Source organism: Scyliorhinus torazame, chromosome 2 (assembly GCF_047496885.1).
Source record: "Scyliorhinus torazame isolate Kashiwa2021f chromosome 2, sScyTor2.1, whole genome shotgun sequence".
Lineage (NCBI taxonomy): Eukaryota > Metazoa > Chordata > Chondrichthyes > Carcharhiniformes > Scyliorhinidae > Scyliorhinus > Scyliorhinus torazame.
In genome coordinates, this window is record NC_092708.1 from 389,706,772 (window position 1) to 389,726,159 (window position 19,388).

The 19,388-nt window shown below is 45.2% G+C and overlaps 1 protein-coding gene across 4 annotated transcripts in view; it reads right to left on the reverse strand.

Moving 5' to 3' along the window:
- Positions 1-1,493: 1,493 nt before the first annotated feature.
- Positions 1,494-19,388, reverse strand: part of smek1 (SMEK homolog 1, suppressor of mek1 (Dictyostelium)) — a 141,172-nt gene continuing 123,277 nt past the window's right edge. For 3 of the 4 annotated variants that reach the window (XM_072494174.1, XM_072494168.1, XM_072494178.1), the window contains 6 exons: positions 13,859-14,017; positions 13,579-13,748; positions 11,855-11,997; positions 9,298-9,488; positions 7,909-8,138; positions 1,494-2,480 (listed from right to left, as the gene is read on the reverse strand). In XM_072494174.1, coding sequence (XP_072350275.1) covers positions 2,358-2,480; positions 7,909-8,138; positions 9,298-9,488; positions 11,855-11,997; positions 13,579-13,748; positions 13,859-14,017 — 1,016 coding nt within the window. In that variant the 3' untranslated portion in view covers positions 1,494-2,357. Of the gene's footprint in view, positions 2,481-7,908; positions 8,139-9,275; positions 9,489-11,854; positions 11,998-13,578; positions 13,749-13,858; positions 14,018-19,388 lie in introns of those variants that run through there. The other variant, XM_072494181.1, reaches the window with a different exon arrangement.

The following is a 19,388-nucleotide window of genomic DNA, read 5'->3' on the forward strand; positions in this document are numbered from 1 at the left end:
TCTAATGCCCTTTGGGAAAGGAAATCGGCCATCCTTACCCGGCATGGTCTACATGTGACTCCAGTCCTACAGCAACGTGTTTGGCTCTTAACTTGCTCATTTGAGAAGGCAGTTAACAAGGTAATTCAAGGGCAATTGGAGATGAGCAACACATTCTGGCCTTGCCAGAGATGCCTGCATCCCATGAAAGAATAAAAGGAAAAAAATGTTATACTCACTTGCTTGTCCTCTTTGCAATTTCCTCGGGCTGCAGGTTTGGAAAGGATGGCCCTTTGAGCTGCAGTCCCAAAGGTGAATAACTCTTATATCAGTTTGTATACACAGCTTTGATACATGCAAATTAACTTGAAATTGATTTAAAACTGATGTGGCTGGTGAAGTCCACAATAGAGGTCAAAAGGTTTCAGCAATTTGAGACTATGGTAGCTTTATTAAAGAGAAATTCAATTTGACCCACTCCCTGCTTTTCCCCCATATCCTTCTTATTTTATTTCCTCCAAGTATTTTTCCAGTTACCGTTTGAAGGCTGCTATTGAATTTGTACCCACCACTCTATCAGATTGTTCATCTTAAATGAGTCTGATAACCATAACTGGCAATTCCCAAGAATCTTTTCCCTTATGCTGCCTCCGCCTCTTCTGCCAATCATGTTAAAGCTGTGCCCTTTGATATCAGCTCATCCAAAACAGTATCTCTGTATCAAATTTATTAGCCTTCTCTGCTCAATAGAGAAAAATCTATCCTGTTAACTGCAATCTCTTATCCTTGGGACAATTTTAGTATATCTCATCCCAAACTCAAGGCAAAACCACCACATCCTTCCTGAAGTATGATTAAGCATAATTTCACGGCTTTAGTAATACCCCAGGTTCCCATAAGCTTTAACTGCTTTGTTAACCAGTTCTACCGCCATCAAGGATTTTGTACACAAACACCTCCGGTCCAAAGGTGAATGGGTTAGGTGGATTGGCCATGCTGAACTTACCCAAGTGCCCAGGGATGTGCAGGCTAGGGGATAAGGCGGGGTGGCGGAGGAGTGGATATGGGTAGAGTGCTCATTCGAAGGGTCAGCGCAGACTCGATGGGTCAAATGGCCTCCTTCTACACTGTAGGGATTCTAGGATCTCTTCCTTCATTCATCCCCTTTAAAATTGTATAATTTAGCTTATATTGTTTCACCTTACCAAAATCTTCCTGCCAATATCTGCCATGCGTCCTCGTTTTCCACCAACCTGTCTATGCCCCTAATATCTATTACTATCTTCCTTATTTGTACCACACTTTCAAGTTCCGTGGTATGCGCACCTTTCAAAGCTCTGTCCTGTACCTCCAAGTACAAGACATTAATGTATGTCAAAAACAGCAGTGGATCCCAGTAAACAACCAGGCATTTACCACAACACTTTTCTATTGCCAAATTAATTTTGTTTTCATATCCATAAGAAAGAATTTGGGGTATGCCCAATATTCAAAATACCACTGTATGAAATATGTCAGTATATACCAGCCTTTTAAAGAAAATTCAACCATCCACCTTTATATACAACTGAACAATTTCTGTTAAGAGTAAAAAATCCCATCCCCACACAAATACACGCAATGACGGGTTCCAATACAACAGGGGGAAATACATTACATCAAAATTTGTTTAATGGTCCCAAATATACTTAAACAACTAAGTGTACACTCAAGAAAAAAAATTGAAGAAAATGCAAGATATGAAACAAAAATGATCACATCTAGAAATTCCATTCACTTTTTAGTCAGAGGGGATGGGAGTTTCTTTCTCAAAAAATTATGTAGTTTTAAAGGGCACAGATTAAAAAGAGAAAAATTGTGTACTCTCAGCCCTCCCAACAGAGGTTCCTTTAAAATGTTTTCTTTCATCGTGACCATCGATGTCCTGAATATACAATGGAAAGGCAGGTCTTTGAACAATGAGAAAAACTGCTGGCACTCCAGGGAGGAAATTCTGCTCGACAACACGGTGTCCTTCCGGGTTCCCAGTGACCTTCCCACACACCGCTACAGACCAAACCAAAATGAGCCGGTCTTGCTACAATTCGTAGCACCAGAAAACTCTCCACCCTCACTGGCTGCTGTTTTATATCTTCCTTCCCTGAGAAAGGGGGTAGAGTGAGGTCAAAGCCTGGATACAGTTGAGTGTCAACTAGTTCCAATTCCTTTGTTCTGATCTGTTTTGTTTTGTTGTTTCCTGCTTTGCTGGATTGGCACTTCATCTGCAGAATTCCACGAGTACATTTATCTGTGTGGGACAGAATGGTTCAGACACCTTTGAGTCTGGTGATTTTTGCAGGCCAGTAAATGTCACTGGACAAGGCTGAAGAGGATCACCATTAGGATCCAAGCCTGGCTTTCTTTGTTAAAGGTGGCGATTGTTCTTTTTCATCACTGTCTTCCTCTTCTTCCTCTTCTTCCTCATCATCATCTGGGTAATCTACAAGGCCGATGAGACCTCCCTGCACAAGAAATAAAGAGAGTTGCTGAACAGGTGTCTATAAAATAGTCAGCAACACATTTCAAATGTTGACTGTAGAGCAAATAAAAATCTCTCAGATTATTCCCAATTGTTGCTGGGAATCAGAATTAGGTTTAAAAATAACTTAATCAAGTTTTACACCCCAGGAGGCCAGAATTAAAAATTATATATATTCTTTCACAGAATATTTCACAGAATAGCCAGCACTTTCATTTCCATTGCCACTGTGCTATTAGTGGGGAGATTTATAGTATCCACTTTCCAGCCTTATACTTGCATATAATTTAGAATTTACAGCACTGGAACAAGTCATCCTGCCCAACTGGTCCATGCCAGTATTAAAAAAAAGATATTTTATTCCAACCACAAGCAATAACATCAATTCTACATCCAATCAAAGCAAATATACAGTTTGTAGATTATTCTCCCCTTTTATTGGACCCTGAGCACTGTAAATTGTATCAAACCCATTCTTGCACCTGTCAGTATCTGAACTCCCCCCCCCCCCCCCCCCCCCCACCCCAAAACTACAATTGTGCATAATACAAGGCATCTGGTACACTTTTCCACCCGATTTGATCAGATGATCCAAACATCAGGTCAGTAGCACTAATCAGATGTAACAAATAGCTCTCGTAGTTCAAAATTTACTACTGGCTCCTGTTACTTCATAATCAATCAGAAAATCTGGCCTCACTCAAAATGGGGTAAAAGATTATAATGCTTTTCACAAACACCGGGCGTCCCACAATGCTTTAATTGTTATAACCTGCCCGGAACCTATTGGCTGGGGACAATTGGTTACCCCATGATCCTTGGGGAATATGAGCTCTCCCAATGTGGGGGAGGGGGGGTGCACAATCATTAGCAGTGCAGCTGTACATTAGGGCTGGCCAGTGTGGTACCGAATAGAAAGATAACCAGTAGTGAACTGCGGGGACTTTGTACACATTATTGTAAACAAAGTTACTTTCTGTTCAACTCTGCAATCACGTGCTGCTGTGGCCCTCACAAAAGTTAACAAAGTACTTTTGAAGTTTAGTCACTGTTGTAATGTAGGAAACACAGCAGCTAACCTGTGCACAGTAAACTCCCACATATAATAATAATGTGATAATGTCCAGGTGAATCAGTTTTTTGTGATGCTGATTGAGGGAAAAATATTGGCCAGAACAGGGATAAATCCACTGCTCTCTTGTATCTGTCTGAAGGGGCAGACGGGGCTAGGTTTAACGTCTCATTCAGCAGAAACTGGCACTTCTGACAGTGCAGCATCCCCTCAGTATTGCACTGGTCAGCCTAGGTTGTTGTGCTCAAGTCCTGGAATGAGACTTAAACCCACAAGCTTCTGACTCGGGTGAAAGCGCTACCAACTGAGCCGGGGCATATCAGAGAGGTGTTTTGACCTATGAACAGATGACACGATTGCCAAAATAATTTATCCAATCACCAATGTTCTACTTTAGACCACAGTTTTAGAAAAATGGCAGGGAGCATGCCATGAGCATTATTACAACGAAGAGTTAAAGGTTGTAGCCTCAAGGCACCATCCAGGAATGGCAAAATTAAAGATTTTGACGGTGATTCTTTACAAAAGAAGGAAAAGGGGCCAGACTAACCCAAATGCCTTCTAAGGATAAAAGCAGTTAAATGCCTCAAGTGGATGTCCCAGAGGTTTCAGGGACAGAATTAATTTGGCTAGAACTAAGGAACAAAAAAGGTGAATTAAATTGTTCAGTGTAGTCTATCAACTTCCAACTGGTGGGAAGAATGTAGAGGAACAAATCTGCAAGGAAATTACAGAAGTACATTGTTGGAGAGTAGTTCTGGGGAACTTTAATTACTTGAATGTAGACTGGGATAGTGGTAGTATAAAGGGTGGAGAGGGGCAAATGTTCCTAGATTGTGCTTAGGAATATTGTCTACAGCAATACGTGTCCAGTCCAACAAGAAAGGATGCACAGTTGGACCTGGTTCTTGGAAGTTAGACGGACCAAGTAGATCAAGTGTCAGTGGGGGAATATTTAGGAGACAGTGATCATTGTATCGCAAGATTTAGGATGACAATTGAAAAGGACAATAGGCAATCCAGAGAAAGAATTAACTGGGGAAGACCGATTTCAACGGGCCAAGAACGGAGCTGAGCTGGATAGGCCGGAATGAAAGGTTGGTGGAAAACCTTTGCTGAAGAATGGGCTACCTTCAAAAATGAAATGGTTCGGGCAGTCAAGGTATATTTCATCAAAAGGGAAAGGTAGGTTAAACAAATCTAGAGCTCCCTGGATGAAAAAAAGAGATAGAAAGTAAGATAAAGAAGTATGTTTAAAGAAGTATGTTTATGACAGGTGTCAGGTACAAAATACAATTGAGAAACAAAAGGAATATAGAATGTTTAAGGGAGAAGAAAACACACAATGGAGAAGCGAAGAGGGATTATGAGAAAAGTCTGACAGCCAACATAGAGGGGAATCCCAAAGTTTGCTGCAAGCATATAGATAGTAAGAGGGTGTTAAAAGGAGCAGGGTCGATTCGGGACCTAAATGGGAATTTACACATGGAAGCAGAGGGCATGGCTAAGCTATTAAATGAATACTTTGTATCTGTCTTTACCCTGGGGGCAGATGCTGTACAGGCCATGGTGACAAGAGGCAAAGACTCTGTCACGAGAACGGATCAAAATTGATAAGGGGGAAGTATTGAATGGACTGTTGTTAATTAAAAGTTGACAAGGCAACGGGATCGGATGAGATGAATCCAAAGAAGTTGAAGGAAGTGAGAGTGGTAATTGCAGGAGCGCTGGTCATATCTTGTGGTCTTCTCCAGGAGAGATGCCAGAGGACTGGAAAATTGCAAATATTATGTCCTTGTTCAAAAATATTTGTACGGATAAGCCCAGCAATTACAGACCAGTCAGTTTAACTTCAGTGGCGAGGATGCTTCGAGAAACAATTATTCGGTATAGAATTAGGAGTCACATGGAAAAATGTGTGTTGATTAGGCGGTGCACATGGACTTTAAAAAGGCATTTGATACAGTGCCCTACAACAGACTTATGAGAAAAGTGAGAGCTCATGGAATAAAAGGGACACAAACCTGGCTGAGCAATATGAAACAGAGAGTAATGGTCAATGGATATTTTTTGGGCTGGAGGAAGGCTTGCAGTGGAGCTTCCCAGGGGTCAGTATTGAGACCCATGCGTTTCCTGACCATATTAATAATCTAGATCTTGGGGCTGGTTTATCTCAGTTGGCTGGACAGCTGGTTCATGATGCAGGGCGAGGCCAACAGCATGGGTTCAAATTCCGTACTGGCTGAGATTATTCATGAAGGCCTCATATTCTCAACCTTGCCACTCGCCTGAGGTGTGGTGATCAGGTTAAATTACCACCAATCAGCTCTCCCCTTCAAAGGGATAAGCAGCCTATGGTCATAGCGACTTTACTTACTTTAGATCTTAGATCTAGATCTTGGTGTGCAGGGGACAATTTCAATGTTTACAGATGATATGAAACTTGGGAGTATTGTAAAATGCGAGGAGGACAGTGTAGAACTTCAAAAGGATTACTTTGCAAGTTGATGTATTGGGTAAATAGGTGGCAGGTGAAGTTCAATGCGGTGAAGTGAGAGATGATGCATTTTGGTAGGAAGAACATAGAAAGGCATTATTAAATAAGGAGTATAATTCTTAAGGGGCGCAGGAGCAGAGGGACTTGGGGACGTATGGACACAGATCATTGAAGGTGGCAGGACAGGTGGAGAAAAGTTAATAAAGCATGCCGAATCCTGGGTTTTATTAATGGGGGCACAGGGTACAAGAGCAAGGAGGTTATGCTGAACTTATACAAGGTACTAGTCAGACCTCAGCTGGAGTATTGTGTAGAGTTCTAGGTGTCACACTATCGGAAGGAATGTGAATGCATTGGAGAGAGTGCAGAAGAGGTTTACAAGAATGGATTCAGAGATGGGAAACTTCAGTTAGGTGGATAGATTGGTGAGGTTGGGTCTGTTCTCCTTGGAGAGAAGGCTAAGAGGGAATTTGATGGAGGTGTTCAAAATCATGAGGGGCCTGGATTGAGTGGATAGGGAGAAAGTGTTCCCACTCGTAAAAGGATCAAGAACGATAGGGCAGATTTAGTGATTTGCAAAAGAAGCAAATTTGATGCGAGAAAAAACGTTTTCACATAATAAGTGGTTCTGGCCTGGGATGCATTGCCCGGAAGTGTGGTGGAGGCAGTTTCAATCGAGGCACTCAAGAGGACATTAGATGATTATTTGAATGGAAATAATGTGGGTATAGGGAAAAGGTAGGAGAATGGCACCAAAGTCATGATACTCATTTGGAGAGCTGGTGCAGACACGATGGGCCGAATGGCCTCCTTCTGTGCAGTAACACATCTGTGATTCTGTGAAGTGGAAGGATGGCAAATGCCGGAAGAGTCAATTATTAAAAGCATATTCTGGCATAATTCCAAAACGATAATTACAAGTTTTAAATTAATTTGACAACAAAGTTCTCCCAATGGTCCAGTCCATAGAGTCAGCGAGTATCTGAACAGTGCGATTCCAGATTGCAATCCTGCCTCTGCTCAATTAGCCAATCTCAGTTGAGTGGTAGTAGAAATGCTACAACTAGCATCAGCAGCTCTGCAGAGTGAAGTGTAAAAATCGACCAGAGTTCTGGCTCCTGACCATAATCCAGTGAACCTGATTGCCAAGTCCACAGTGGGAGTGGTCTTGGCAGTATTACTCAGCCTGTGAATATTCAACCATGTAGGTTTGTCTCAGAAGATGCCCATTCAGCTGGGAGCCCATGGACCCAGCAGGGTGAAGAAAAACAAAGGCTGAATACATTAATCACACAAGTAGAAAATCCTATTAATCAGCAATTGTATGTAACAAATGTAAGGTAGCAGCTGTATCACAGTTGAGCTCACAAGATAACTACAGATGAGGACTGATCCAGAAAGCCCTTTGGTCCGATCATTGCAGATACATTTGGTCTCCAGAACCAGCACAAGCATATTTGTTTTGTACGCAATTTAAAAGAGACAGCAATAACCCCCAGTTATCATGATGAGTTGTAAAGTTGCACAGCAGTTAAACCTCGACTAAACTGGCAGAACAGTGAGGAAGCCCAGCACTTGCTTTATTCCTACACAAGCCATACGTTTGCAGAAAACAACTGCATTACAAGATCTGAGATTGAGCAATGATGATTTTGGAGTTAACGTTCTGTTTAATTACACAAAAGCAATGAAAATTCGACTTGATTACAATGTGAACAAATGGACAGTGAATGTTACTTTGATGCGGGAGTTAATCAGATGGAGATGACAAGTTGCAGCAATTATTTTGAAATGCCCCAGGGTTTGAAAAAAAAAAAAAATCACTTAATTCTAACACAATACCTTGGTGGTAATAGCTGCCATATGAGGTGTGCTTTTGGCTGTTGTTCCAGGTGACCCTGGAGATCCCGGGGAACCTGGCGACCCAGGTGAGTTACTTGAGGCTGATTGGCTGGTGAGGCTGGACTTGCTGCTTCCACTGCTGGTGCTGGAGAAGGAGAGCTTAAAACTTGGGCTTTGCCTCCCTGTCAGAGTGCTTTTTGTCAGGACCTCCTTCTCATCCCCGTCCTTCACTAAAAAGGGCAAGTTCATAATTTACTTCAAAAACATTTTTTTAAATTACAAAATCACCAAATTAATTTTAATACACCAAAAATGATGTTTCAATGTATACCCAAGACATCTCTTCAAAACAAGAGGTGTGATAAATTGAACTATTAGATTCACAGGAGAATTGAATGAACCAACTGCAAGATGATTAAACGTTCAAATTAAAGTGTGAATTTAACCTTTTCTCTGTCATTAGTATGTCCAGTAAATTCCTCCTGTAAAACTAAATTCACAAAAAAAAGCTAAAATAATGCAGGCAGTGAATATTATTTTTTATATAATGAATTTCATACGCTGCACAAAAGTGAAATCAGAACAGCAAGTTAACAATAATGGAGATCTTCTCAGTAGGCCCCGAAGATAGCAAGCAATCAGGATTATCCAGTAGTCAGCTATAGAGCTTGCAATAGCAACAACACAAGAACGAGGGACCAACCAGCTAAGCCTGAACTCGGTTCAGTTAGATAAATGTTTCAATTCGATGTGCAATGCATAACTTAACATTTACAAAACAATATAATAATTACTTGTTCTACCATCCTAAATTGTATCCACTAGATCTCTTCTTTCCATTTTTTTCCTTCCTCTCCTGCGGGTCCTGACTGTTGCTAAGGTGTGGCTCCCTTGATGCCAGAAACCCCCTTTGCCCATCACCCAACGGCCAATCTTCTTGTGAGGGTCGGGATCAATAAGCTACTCATCCTTTGGGTGGGACATCATTGCCAAGGCCAATTCGGTCATTTGGCATCCACAAAAGGCACACACCCCAGTAGTAATTATTGCATCGTGGTCAGAGTGGGAATTTGGATTGATTTCTACCCTCACCTCCCAAGCCCAGGAATGCAGAAACCAAATCTAACAGCCCAGTTGCACCACACGGTGCCTTTTGCCAACAGGTCACTGTGAAGCTGCTTTGTCAAATGGTGTGTCTAGCAGATTTTTCACTTTGTCAAAATGTAATCCTTGAAGTAACAGGTCATCCAGCATCATTAGAGAAGTGGCATCGGTGAAACTTGCTGCACTAGAGCAATCTGCTCAACACGAAAGCCACTTGTTTTTTTATATTCCTGCAGTCGAGTAATAAAAAAAAAAGAATTTACACTTAATTGGCAGATTCCATACATTTTTTCCTCTCCATAAATTTGCCAAAATGGTCCATGATTTCGTCATCATTTTTTGACTTGTCAGCTGGGAGAAGCCCTGGCTCTCCATCTTCCATTTCATCCTCATCCGTGTTGAACCACATCTCCTCCTCTTCCTCCAGGGTGCGGGCATCTCGTCTGTACCTGTTATTCCGTAAGATGGAGCGCATGCTGTATGCCAGAGATAAAATACAACATTAGAAAGGTTTAACATAGTAGGAATGATAGTGATTATATCACTGGAGTAGTAATCCAGATAATGGGAACTCCAATCTCACCAAGGCTACGGTAATTTGAATTTACATGGAAAAAAAGTTTAGAAATAGATTTCCTGGTTTATTAAGTTAACATGAAATTATAGGATTGTTGTAAAAACACAATTGGCTTGCTGATATTCTCTATGGAATCTGCAGTCCTTATCCAGTTTACTCTATCTGGATTCAGACCCACGCAAATCTGATTGACACTGAATAGCCCTCTGAAGTATGCAAGACATTTAGTTGTAGCAAAATAACTTGAAATGCAGCCCATAGACAAGACCAGACCAGAGAGAGAAAGGAAGTGGGAGGGGCAAGCGAGAAGGGGAAGGGCGAGCAAGAGGGGCGCGAGGGAGCAAGGGAGAGGGGCGCGAGGGAGCAAGGGAGAGGGGCGCGAGGGAGCAAGGGAGAGGGGCGCGAGGGAGCAAGGGAGAGGGGCGCGAGGGAGCAAGGGAGAGGGGCGCGAGGGAGCGGGGCGCGAGGGAGCAAGGAAGAGGGGCGCGAGGGAGCAAGGGAGAGGGGCGCGAGGGAGAGGGGCGCGAGGGAGCAAGGGAGAGGGGCGCGAGGGAGCAAGGGAGAGGGGCGCGAGGGAGCAAGGGAGAGGGGCGCGAGGGAGCAAGGGAGAGGGGCGCGAGGGAGCGGGGCGCGAGGGAGCAAGGGAGAGGGGCGCGAGGGAGCAAGGGAGAGGGGCGCGAGGGAGCAAGGGAGAGGGGCGCGAGGGAGCAAGGGAGAGGGGCGAGAGGGAGCAAGGGAGAGGGGCGAGAGGGAGCAAGGGAGAGGGGCGAGAGGGAGCAAGGGAGAGGGGCCAGAGGGAGCAAGGGAGAGGCGCGAGAGCGAGCAAGGGAGAGGGGCGAGAGCGAGCAAGGGAGAGGGGCGAGAGCGAGGGAGAAGGGCGAGAGGGAGCGAGGGGGGCTAGAGCGAGGGCAAGGGGCGAGAGGGAGAGAGAGGTGCGAGAGCGAGAGAGAGGTGCGAGAGCGAGAGAGAGGGGCAAGAGCGAGAGAGAGGGGCGAAAGCGAGAGAGAGGGGCTAGAGCGAGGGCAAGGGGCGAGAGGGAGAGAGAGGTGCGAGAGCGAGAGAGAGGTGCGAGAGCGAGAGCGAGGGGCGAGAGCGAGAGCGAGGGGCGAGAGCGAGGGGCGAGAGCGAGGGGCGAGAGCGAGAGTGAGGGGCGAGAGCGAGGAGCGAGAGAGAGGAGCGAGAGAGAGGAGCGAGAGAGATGGGCGAGAGAGATGGGCGAGAACGAGAGAGGGGCGAGAGCGAGAGAGACGGGCGAGAGCGAGAGAGAGGGGCGAGAGCGAGAGAGAGGGGCGAGAGCGAGAGAGAGGGGCGAGAGCGAGAGAGAGGGGCGAGAGCGAGAGAGAGGGGCGAGAGCGAGAGAGAGGGGCGAGAGCGAGAGAGAGGGGCGCGAGCGAGAGAGAGGGGCGAGAGCGAGAGAGAGGGGCGAGAGCGAGAGAGAGGGGCGAGAGGCGAGAGAGAGGGGCGAGAGGCGAGAGAGAGGGGCGAGAGGCGAGAGAGAGGGGCGAGAGGCGAGAGAGAGGGGCGAGAGGCGAGAGCGAGAGCGAGAGAGAGGGGCGAGAGCGAGAGAGAGAGGGGCGAGAGAGAGGCGAGTGCGAGAGCGAGAGAGAGGGGGGCGAGAGCGAGAGAGGGGCGAGTGCGAGAGCGAGAGAGAGGGGCGAGAGCGACAGGGGTAAGATTTGGGAAGCCTTGCGAGATCTTATTAGATCTCGCAAGATGTCGCGATCTGGATCTCGGACTCACTGGGCGGATCCAGATTTGCATATTTAAGTGAGCAGGCATGGGATTAAAAGCCCGCACCTCGGAGACTTCCACGCAAACTGAACCAGACACCTGGGGCATTGTCTCCCATGCCATTGGAGGCACCTGGGTGCTCGGGCTCTGGGCATGGTGGTACCCTGGCAGTGCCACCTGAGTAACCTGGCACTGCCACCCTGAGTGCCACGGTGCCAGGTTAACATTTCCAGGGATCAGACCCAGGAGTGCCCTACCCTTATGAGGTAGGTGTGGGGTGGCTCGAGGACCCCCTTGCAAGCAAGGTGGGGCATTCGGGGCAGGGGGAAGGCCATGGCGAAGTTCCAGAGATTGGGGCAGCGCTTAAAAACGGGGCCCTGATCTCTTCCTGCGCTGACAAGCTCAGCTGGTCAGTGCAGTAAATGAAGGCAAGTTGCCACGGCCAAAGAAAGGTCCCATTTGATAGCTAACTGCGCCCAAAACAGGGCTCTGTTTTCATGTTAAATTGCTCCCAATATTTATTGAAAAGCTCACCTGTCAAGTTTTGGATTATCCTGCCTTTCCCTTTGCTGCTCATAACGCAGTTTCAGTCCTTTGAATGTCTGCACATAATCCACGTCTTCAAGTGCTTTCCAGTAATTTTCTATGACATGGGCTGTAAGAGATTTGATATCTTCCTGTACAAAATAATAAGATGCCATGTTTTAGCTTTGAACAAAAACCTACAAACACTACTTTACAAGGTCACAGAATTAAGCACATTTTTGCCCACCAAAATTTACGTTCATTTGATTTTCGGTCTCAATGTGGAAATGTACTTAAGATGAACTTTGCTATCTTCCTTCATATAAATTTATTGTACGGAATTTATTGCATATTCCTTGTGGAAGTACTAAAAACAGAAAATGCCAAGATGAGGAAAATTAGTGGGTGAAGTGATGACTTCCCCTTTCAGATGTTGACAAGTTGTATCCATTTTCTCCCATGTTGTTTTACACTGTCAGTACTTGTGGCTTTTTCTTTTTCTCCAGTAAGTAAATCAAACACTTGCTTTCATAATGTGCAACCTGAAATTCACCCCTTAGGTGTGACTTGAAAGGGCAGCCAAGTGACCTGCTCTCTAACACAAAAACAGAAAAAAACTGGACAATCTCAGCTGGTCTGACAGCATCTGCGGAGAGAGAAGAGTTTTGTCAAAGCTAGTCATCCAGACTCGAAACGTTGGCTACCGTTTCTCTCCACAGATGCTGTCAGACCTGCTGAGATTGTCCAGTATTTTCTGTTTTTGTTTCAGATTCCAGCATCTGCAGTAATTTGCTTTTAGCTTTGATTTGTTTTGTCACTTGCGCGTGATGAGACCTTAAGACATTGGAGCAGAAGTAGGCCATTCAGCCCATCAAGTTTGGTCCTCCATTCAATTAGATCATGACTGAACTGATGATCCTCCTCCACATTCCCACCGTATGCCCATAATTCCCTTACTGATTAAAGATCCGTCTATCTCAGACTTGAACGTACTTAATGACTCAGTCTCTATAGCCCTCTGTGGTAAAGAATTCCACGGATTCACTGCCCTCTGGATTTAGTCATCTCTCCCTTAAATTGGGCAACGCCTTACTCTGAGATTATGTCCTCGACTTTCCCACAAAGGAAAACAACTTCTCAGCATCTACCCGGTCAAGCCCCCTGGAAATTCTATATGTCGCCTCTCATTCTTCTAAACTTCAATGGGTACAGGTCAAACCTACTCAGCCTCTCCTCATGAGAAAATTCCTCCATACACAGGATCAACCTAGGTGAACCTTCTCTAGACTGCCGCCATGCTAGTATATCTTTCTTTAGATAAGGGGAGCAAAACTGTTCACGGTATTCCAGGTGTGGTCTAATTAGTGCCTTGTATAGTTTTAGCAAGACATCCCTATTTTTATATTCCATTCCCTTTGAAATAAAGGCCAATGTTCCATTTGCCTTTTCCATTATCTGCTGAACTAGCATGCTAACGCTTTGTGATTTACACACGAGGACCCACTACCAGGAGATATGTGACACCAAACTACTCGGGACTCTCCATCCTACTTTCCCTGCGTCCTTGTGATAGTGTGTTAAGGTGGGGTGCTCAGCAGAAAAGAGAACAGAATTGCCTCTTGATGCGGTTGCTTTGAAAAAAAGTGTTAATAAGATGGGGCACTCAGAAAACTGGAGAACTGAACACCATCACCTTATTTTACTTGGCAGTAAGGTAAGGTAGTCATACTTACTACTCTGATGAACTCGAACATTTCAATGATGGCCGAATTCAGCAAGTTATACCGGGACCCGTTATTCAGAAATGCCTTTACCACGGCTTCAAACAGAAAGGCCTTCATTATGTAGCGATTATAGAACTCGTCTTTCAACCCAATTATCTTTCTCATGAAGCGAAGTGCGCCTGAAATTCAAGTAAATACAGCTTGGAATATAAAGTACTGAACATAATAAAGCTAGATTTTAGAAATGACAGCAGACCAAGTTTTTAAAAATCACCAGCCTCTGACTTACATAATGCCACAAAGGCATGCTTTGAGCTCATGAGTACAAGCACTCGGCGTAAAATGTCTTTGTTTATAATGTAGTTCTTGATATGATAGGTGTGGTGCTCCACGCAGAAGGTGAGTAATTCTAAAATTAAGGCCAAAAGCTGAGCAGTCTGGAAGTCATCTGAAGAATAAAATAAGAATGTGGTTTGAACAATTTTTAAAGCAATATTTTCTTGAGTATTGCTGAAAAGCATCATGTCAAAACTTTTCATCTTACATTCATCATGACATTTCGGAAGAATACCAGTATACAGGAAAAGTACAATTTATACTGTACGAGAGGAGAATGCTGATTGGTTGATAATTGAGAATGCACCAGTTGATGATGACTGACAGATAACTGCCAAGAATTATTTGAAATTTAAACCAGGCAGCTTGACCCCACTGATTGGTCAAGGCATTGCCTCAGGGAATGAATTGGCAAATGTCTACTTGCCCATTAATCAGCATTCTCCTCTCACAGTATAAATTGTTTCCTCATACAATATATGTTGTTTTCCGCTTATACTGGTATTCTTGCAAAGTGTCCTGATGAATGCAAAATGAGAAGTTTTGACATGTCTCTTTTTTCAGCAATATTCAAGTTCTGTACTACCAAACAACTAGCAATATTTTCTCCTAAAAAATTGCAATCAAGAGAAAAAAACCTATAAATCACTTGAATTCTGATTTTGTATCATACCTTGCTGTTAAAGAAAACAGAACTGCGGTGTAATAAAGTAAAAAAGAAAAATGGATAAAATTAATGCAATAAACTGCAAGGCATTGAAAGAGAAATCATTGTTCTTAAAAAGCTTCAAACTATATGAGTTCAAAGTTTATAACCCAGCAAGTGGCTTCACGTGTAAGTCACAAATTTATTTTCTTTTTTAACAAGTTCCCATACTGGGCATTATTTGAAAAATAAACTGAAGCTTTAAGCCAATGTCCCTTAATAGGGATACCAAACACAGGTTAACTATTAATACATGTCTTTCTAGCCTGTGGGATCTTGCTGTGCACGTCCACAAAACGGTCATTGCATAATATAATTTTGTTCAATGTGAAAATATTTTGGGATGTTGAAGATTCCAAGGGAATGCTCTATAAAAGTGATAGATGAACATTTTTACAGAATAAGTCTATAAAATAAGTCCATAAGTAGCTGCAGAAAATATATGGATGCAGTAAAAAGAAAATTATGTATAGTATAAATGCACTTTGTTTTTAGCACTCTGATGAAAATCAAATGATTACTCACTGTACTGGTCCATAGTATTGTTTAATATTCTTGAGATTAGCCAAAATTAATTATACATCATGATCATACAATGTTCAGTTTCTCAACACGAATTCAATGAAGGAAACAACAATCCACTTTTCAGATTGTCTGCTTTGCTCACTCATCAGAAGGTGGTGGATTCAAGCACACTGAAGCTAACTAGTACTGCTTTGAGGTAGGGATTGCCTGCTCCAGTGGTTCAAGGTAAAGATTCATGGCACTTTCTGAAGTGCAGGGAATTCTCAAGTGTCTTTTCTTTTTTTACAAATATTTTATTGAAAATTTTTGGTCAACCAACACAGTACATTGTGCATCCTTTACACAATATTATAACAACACAAATAACAATGACCTATTTTATAAACAAAAAAAAAAAAATAATAATAAATAACAAAAATGAAAACTAACCCGAATTGGCAACTGCCTTATCACAAGTAACACTCTCCAAAAATATAATTTAACAGTCCAATATATAATTATCTGTAGCAACGACCTATACATATTATACAGTATATATTAACAACCCTGAGAGTCCTTCTGGTTCCTCCTCCCCGCCCCCCCCCCCCCCCCAACCCCCCCCGATCCTGGGCTGCTGCTGCTGCCTTCTTTTTTCCATTCCATCTATCTTTCTGCGAGGTATTCGACGAACGGTTGCCACCGCCTGGTGAACCCTTGAGCCGACCCCCTTAGAACGAACTTAATCCGCTCTAGCTTTATAAACCCTGCCATGTCATTTATCCAGGTCTCCACCCCCGGGGGCTTGGCTTCTTTCCACATTAACAATATCCTGCGCCGGGCTACTAGGGACGCAAAGGCCAAAACATCGGCCTCTCTCGCCTCCTGCGCTCCCGGCTCTTGTGCAACCCCAAATATAGCCAACCCCCAGCTTGGTTCGACCCGGACTCCCACTACTTTTGAAAGCACCTTTGTCACCCCCATCCAAAACCCCTGTAGTGCCGGGCATGACCAAAACATATGCGTATGGTTCGCTGGGCTTCTCGAGCACCTCGCACACCTATCCTCCACCCCAAAAAATTTACTGAGCCGTGCTCCAGTCATATGCGCCCTGTGTAATACCTTAAACTGAATCAGGCTTAGCCTGGCACACGAGGACGACGAGTTTACCCTGCTTAGGGCATCTGCCCACAGCCCCTCCTTGATCTCCTCCCCCAGCTCTTCTTCCCATTTCCCTTTTAGTTCTTCTACCATAGTCTCCCCTTCGTCCCTCATTTCCCTATATATATCTGACACCTTACCATCCCCCACCCATGTCTTTGAGATCACTCTGTCCTGCACCTCTTGTGTCGGGAGCTGCGGGAATTCCCTCACCTGTTGCCTCGCAAAAGCCCTCAGTTGCATTCCCTTGGGGCAACCCATATTTCTCGGTCAGTGCTCCCAGACTCGCGAACTTCCGATCCACAAACAGATCTTTCAGTTGCGTTATTCCTGCTCTTTGCCACATTCCATATCCCCCATCCATTCCCCCCGGGGCAAACCTATGGTTGTTTCTTATCGGGGACCCCCCCAAGGCTCCAGTCTTTCCCCTATGCCGTCTCCACTGTCCCCAAATCTTCAGTGTAGCCACCACCACCGGGTTTGTGGTGTAGTTCCTCGGTGAGAACGGCAATGGGGCTGTCACCATAGCCTGTAGGCTAATCCCCCTACAGGACGCCCTCTCTAATCTCTTCCACGCCGCTCCCTCCTCCTCTCCCATCCACTTACTCACCATTGAAATATTAGCGGCCCAATAATACTTAGGCTCGGTAGTGCCAGCCCCCCCCTATCCCTGCTACGCTGTAAGAATCCCTTCCTCACTCTCGGGGTCTTCCCGGCCCACACAAAACCCATGATGCTCTTTTCAATCCTTTTAAAAAAAGCCTTCGTGATCACCACCGGGAGGCACTGAAACACAGAGGAATCTCGGGAGGACCACCATCTTAACCGCCTGCACCCTCCCTGCCAGTGACAGGGATACCATATCCCATCTCTTGAAACCCTCCTCCATTTGTTCCACCAACCGCGTTAAATTTAACCTATGCAATGTGCCCCAATTCTTGGCTATCTGGATCCCCAAGTAACGAAAGTCCCTTGTTACCTTCCTCAACGGTAGGTCCTCTATTTCTCTACTCTGCTCCCCTGGATGCACCACAAACAACTCACTTTTCCCCATGTTCAATTTATACCCTGAAAAATCCCCAAACGCCCCAAGTATCCGCATTATTTCTGGCATCCCCTCCGCCGGGTCTGCCACGTATAGTAGCAAATCGTCCGCATACAAAGATACCCGGTGTTCTTCTCCTCCTCTAAGTACTCCCCTCCACTTCTTGGAACCCCTCAACGCTATCGCCAGGGGCTCAATCGCCAGTGCAAACAATAATGGGGACAGAGGGCATCCCTGCCTTGTCCCTCTATGGAGCCGAAAATATGCAGATCCCCGTCCATTCGTGACCACGCTCGCCATCGGGGCCCTATACAACAGCTGCACCCATCTAACATACCCCTCTCCAAAACCAAATCTCCTCAACACCTCCCACAAATAATCCCACTCCACTCTATCAAATGCTTTCTCGGCATCCATCGCCACTACTATCTCCGTTTCCCCCTCTGGTGGGGCCATCATCATTACCCCTAACAGCCTCCGTATATTCGTGTTCAGCTGTCTCCCCTTCACAAACCCAGTTTGGTCCTCGTGGACCACCCCCGAGACACATTCCTCTATTCTCATTGCCATTACCTTGGCCAGGATCTTGGCATCTACATTCAGGAGGGAAATAGGTCTATAGGACCCGCATTGTAGCGGGTCCTTTTCCTTCTTTAAGAGAAGCGATATTGTTGCTTCAGACATAGTCGGGGGCAGTTGTCCCCTTTCCTTTGCCTCATTAAAGGTCCTCGTCAATACCGGGGCGAGCAAGTCCACATATTTTCTATAGAATTCGACTGGGAATCCATCCGGTCCCGGGGCCTTTCCCGCCTGCATGCTCCTAATTCCTTTCACCACTTCTTCTACCTCGATCTGTGCTCCCAGTCCCACCCTTTCCTGCTCTTCCACCTTGGGAAATTCCAGCCGATCCAAAAAGCCCATCATTCTCTCCCTCCCATCCGGGGGTTGCGCTTCATATAATTTTTTATAAAATGTCTTGAACACTCCATTCACTCTCTCCGCTCCCCGCTCCATCTCTCCTTCCTCATCCCTCACTCCCCCTATTTCCCTCGCTGCTCCCCTTTTCCTCAGTTGGTGTGCCAGCAACCTGCTCGCCTTCTCCCCATATTCGTACTGTACACCCTGTGCCTTCCTCCATTGCGCCTCTGCAGTGCCCGTAGTCAGCAAGTCAAATTCTACATGTAGCCTTTGCCTTTCCCTGTACAGTCCCTCCTCCGGTGCTTCCGCATATTGTCTGTCCACCCTCAAAAGTTCTTGCAGCAACCGCCCCCATTCCTTACTCTCCTGCTTCCCTTTATGTGCCCTTATTGATATCAGTTCCCCTCTAACCACCGCCTTCAACGCCTCCCAGACCACTCCCACCTGGACCTCCCCATTATCATTGAGTTCCAAGTACTTTTCAATGCACCCCCTCACTCTTAGACACACACCCTCATCTGCCATTAGTCCCATGTCCATTCTCCAGGGTGGGCGCCCTCCTGTTTCCTCCCCTATCTCCAAGTCTACCCAGTGTGGAGCGTGATCCGAAATGGCTATAGCCGTATACTCCGTTCCCCTCACCTTCGGGATCAACGCCCTTCCCAGCACAAAAAAGTCTATTCGCGAGTAGACTTTATGGACATAGGAGAAAAACGAGAACTCCTTACTCCTAGGTCTGCTAAATCTCCACGGGTCTACACCTCCCATCTGCTCCATAAAATCTTTAAGTACCTTGGCTGCTGCCGGCCTCCTTCCAGTCCTGGACTTCGACCTATCCAGCCCTGGTTCCAACACCGTATTAAAATCTCCCCCCATTATCAGCTTTCCCATCTCTAGGTCCGGAATGCGTCCTAGCATCCGCCTCATAAAATTGGCATCATCCCAGTTCGGGGCATATACGTTTACCAAAACCACCGTCTCCCCCTGTAGTTTGCCACTCACCATCACGTATCTGCCCCAGTTATCCGCCACTATAGTCTTTGCCCCACTAATATACCACCCCCCTGTTTTTCGCATCTAGCCCCGAATGGAACACCTGCCCCACCCATCCTTTGCGTAGCCTAACCTGGTCTATCAGTTTCAGGTGCGTTT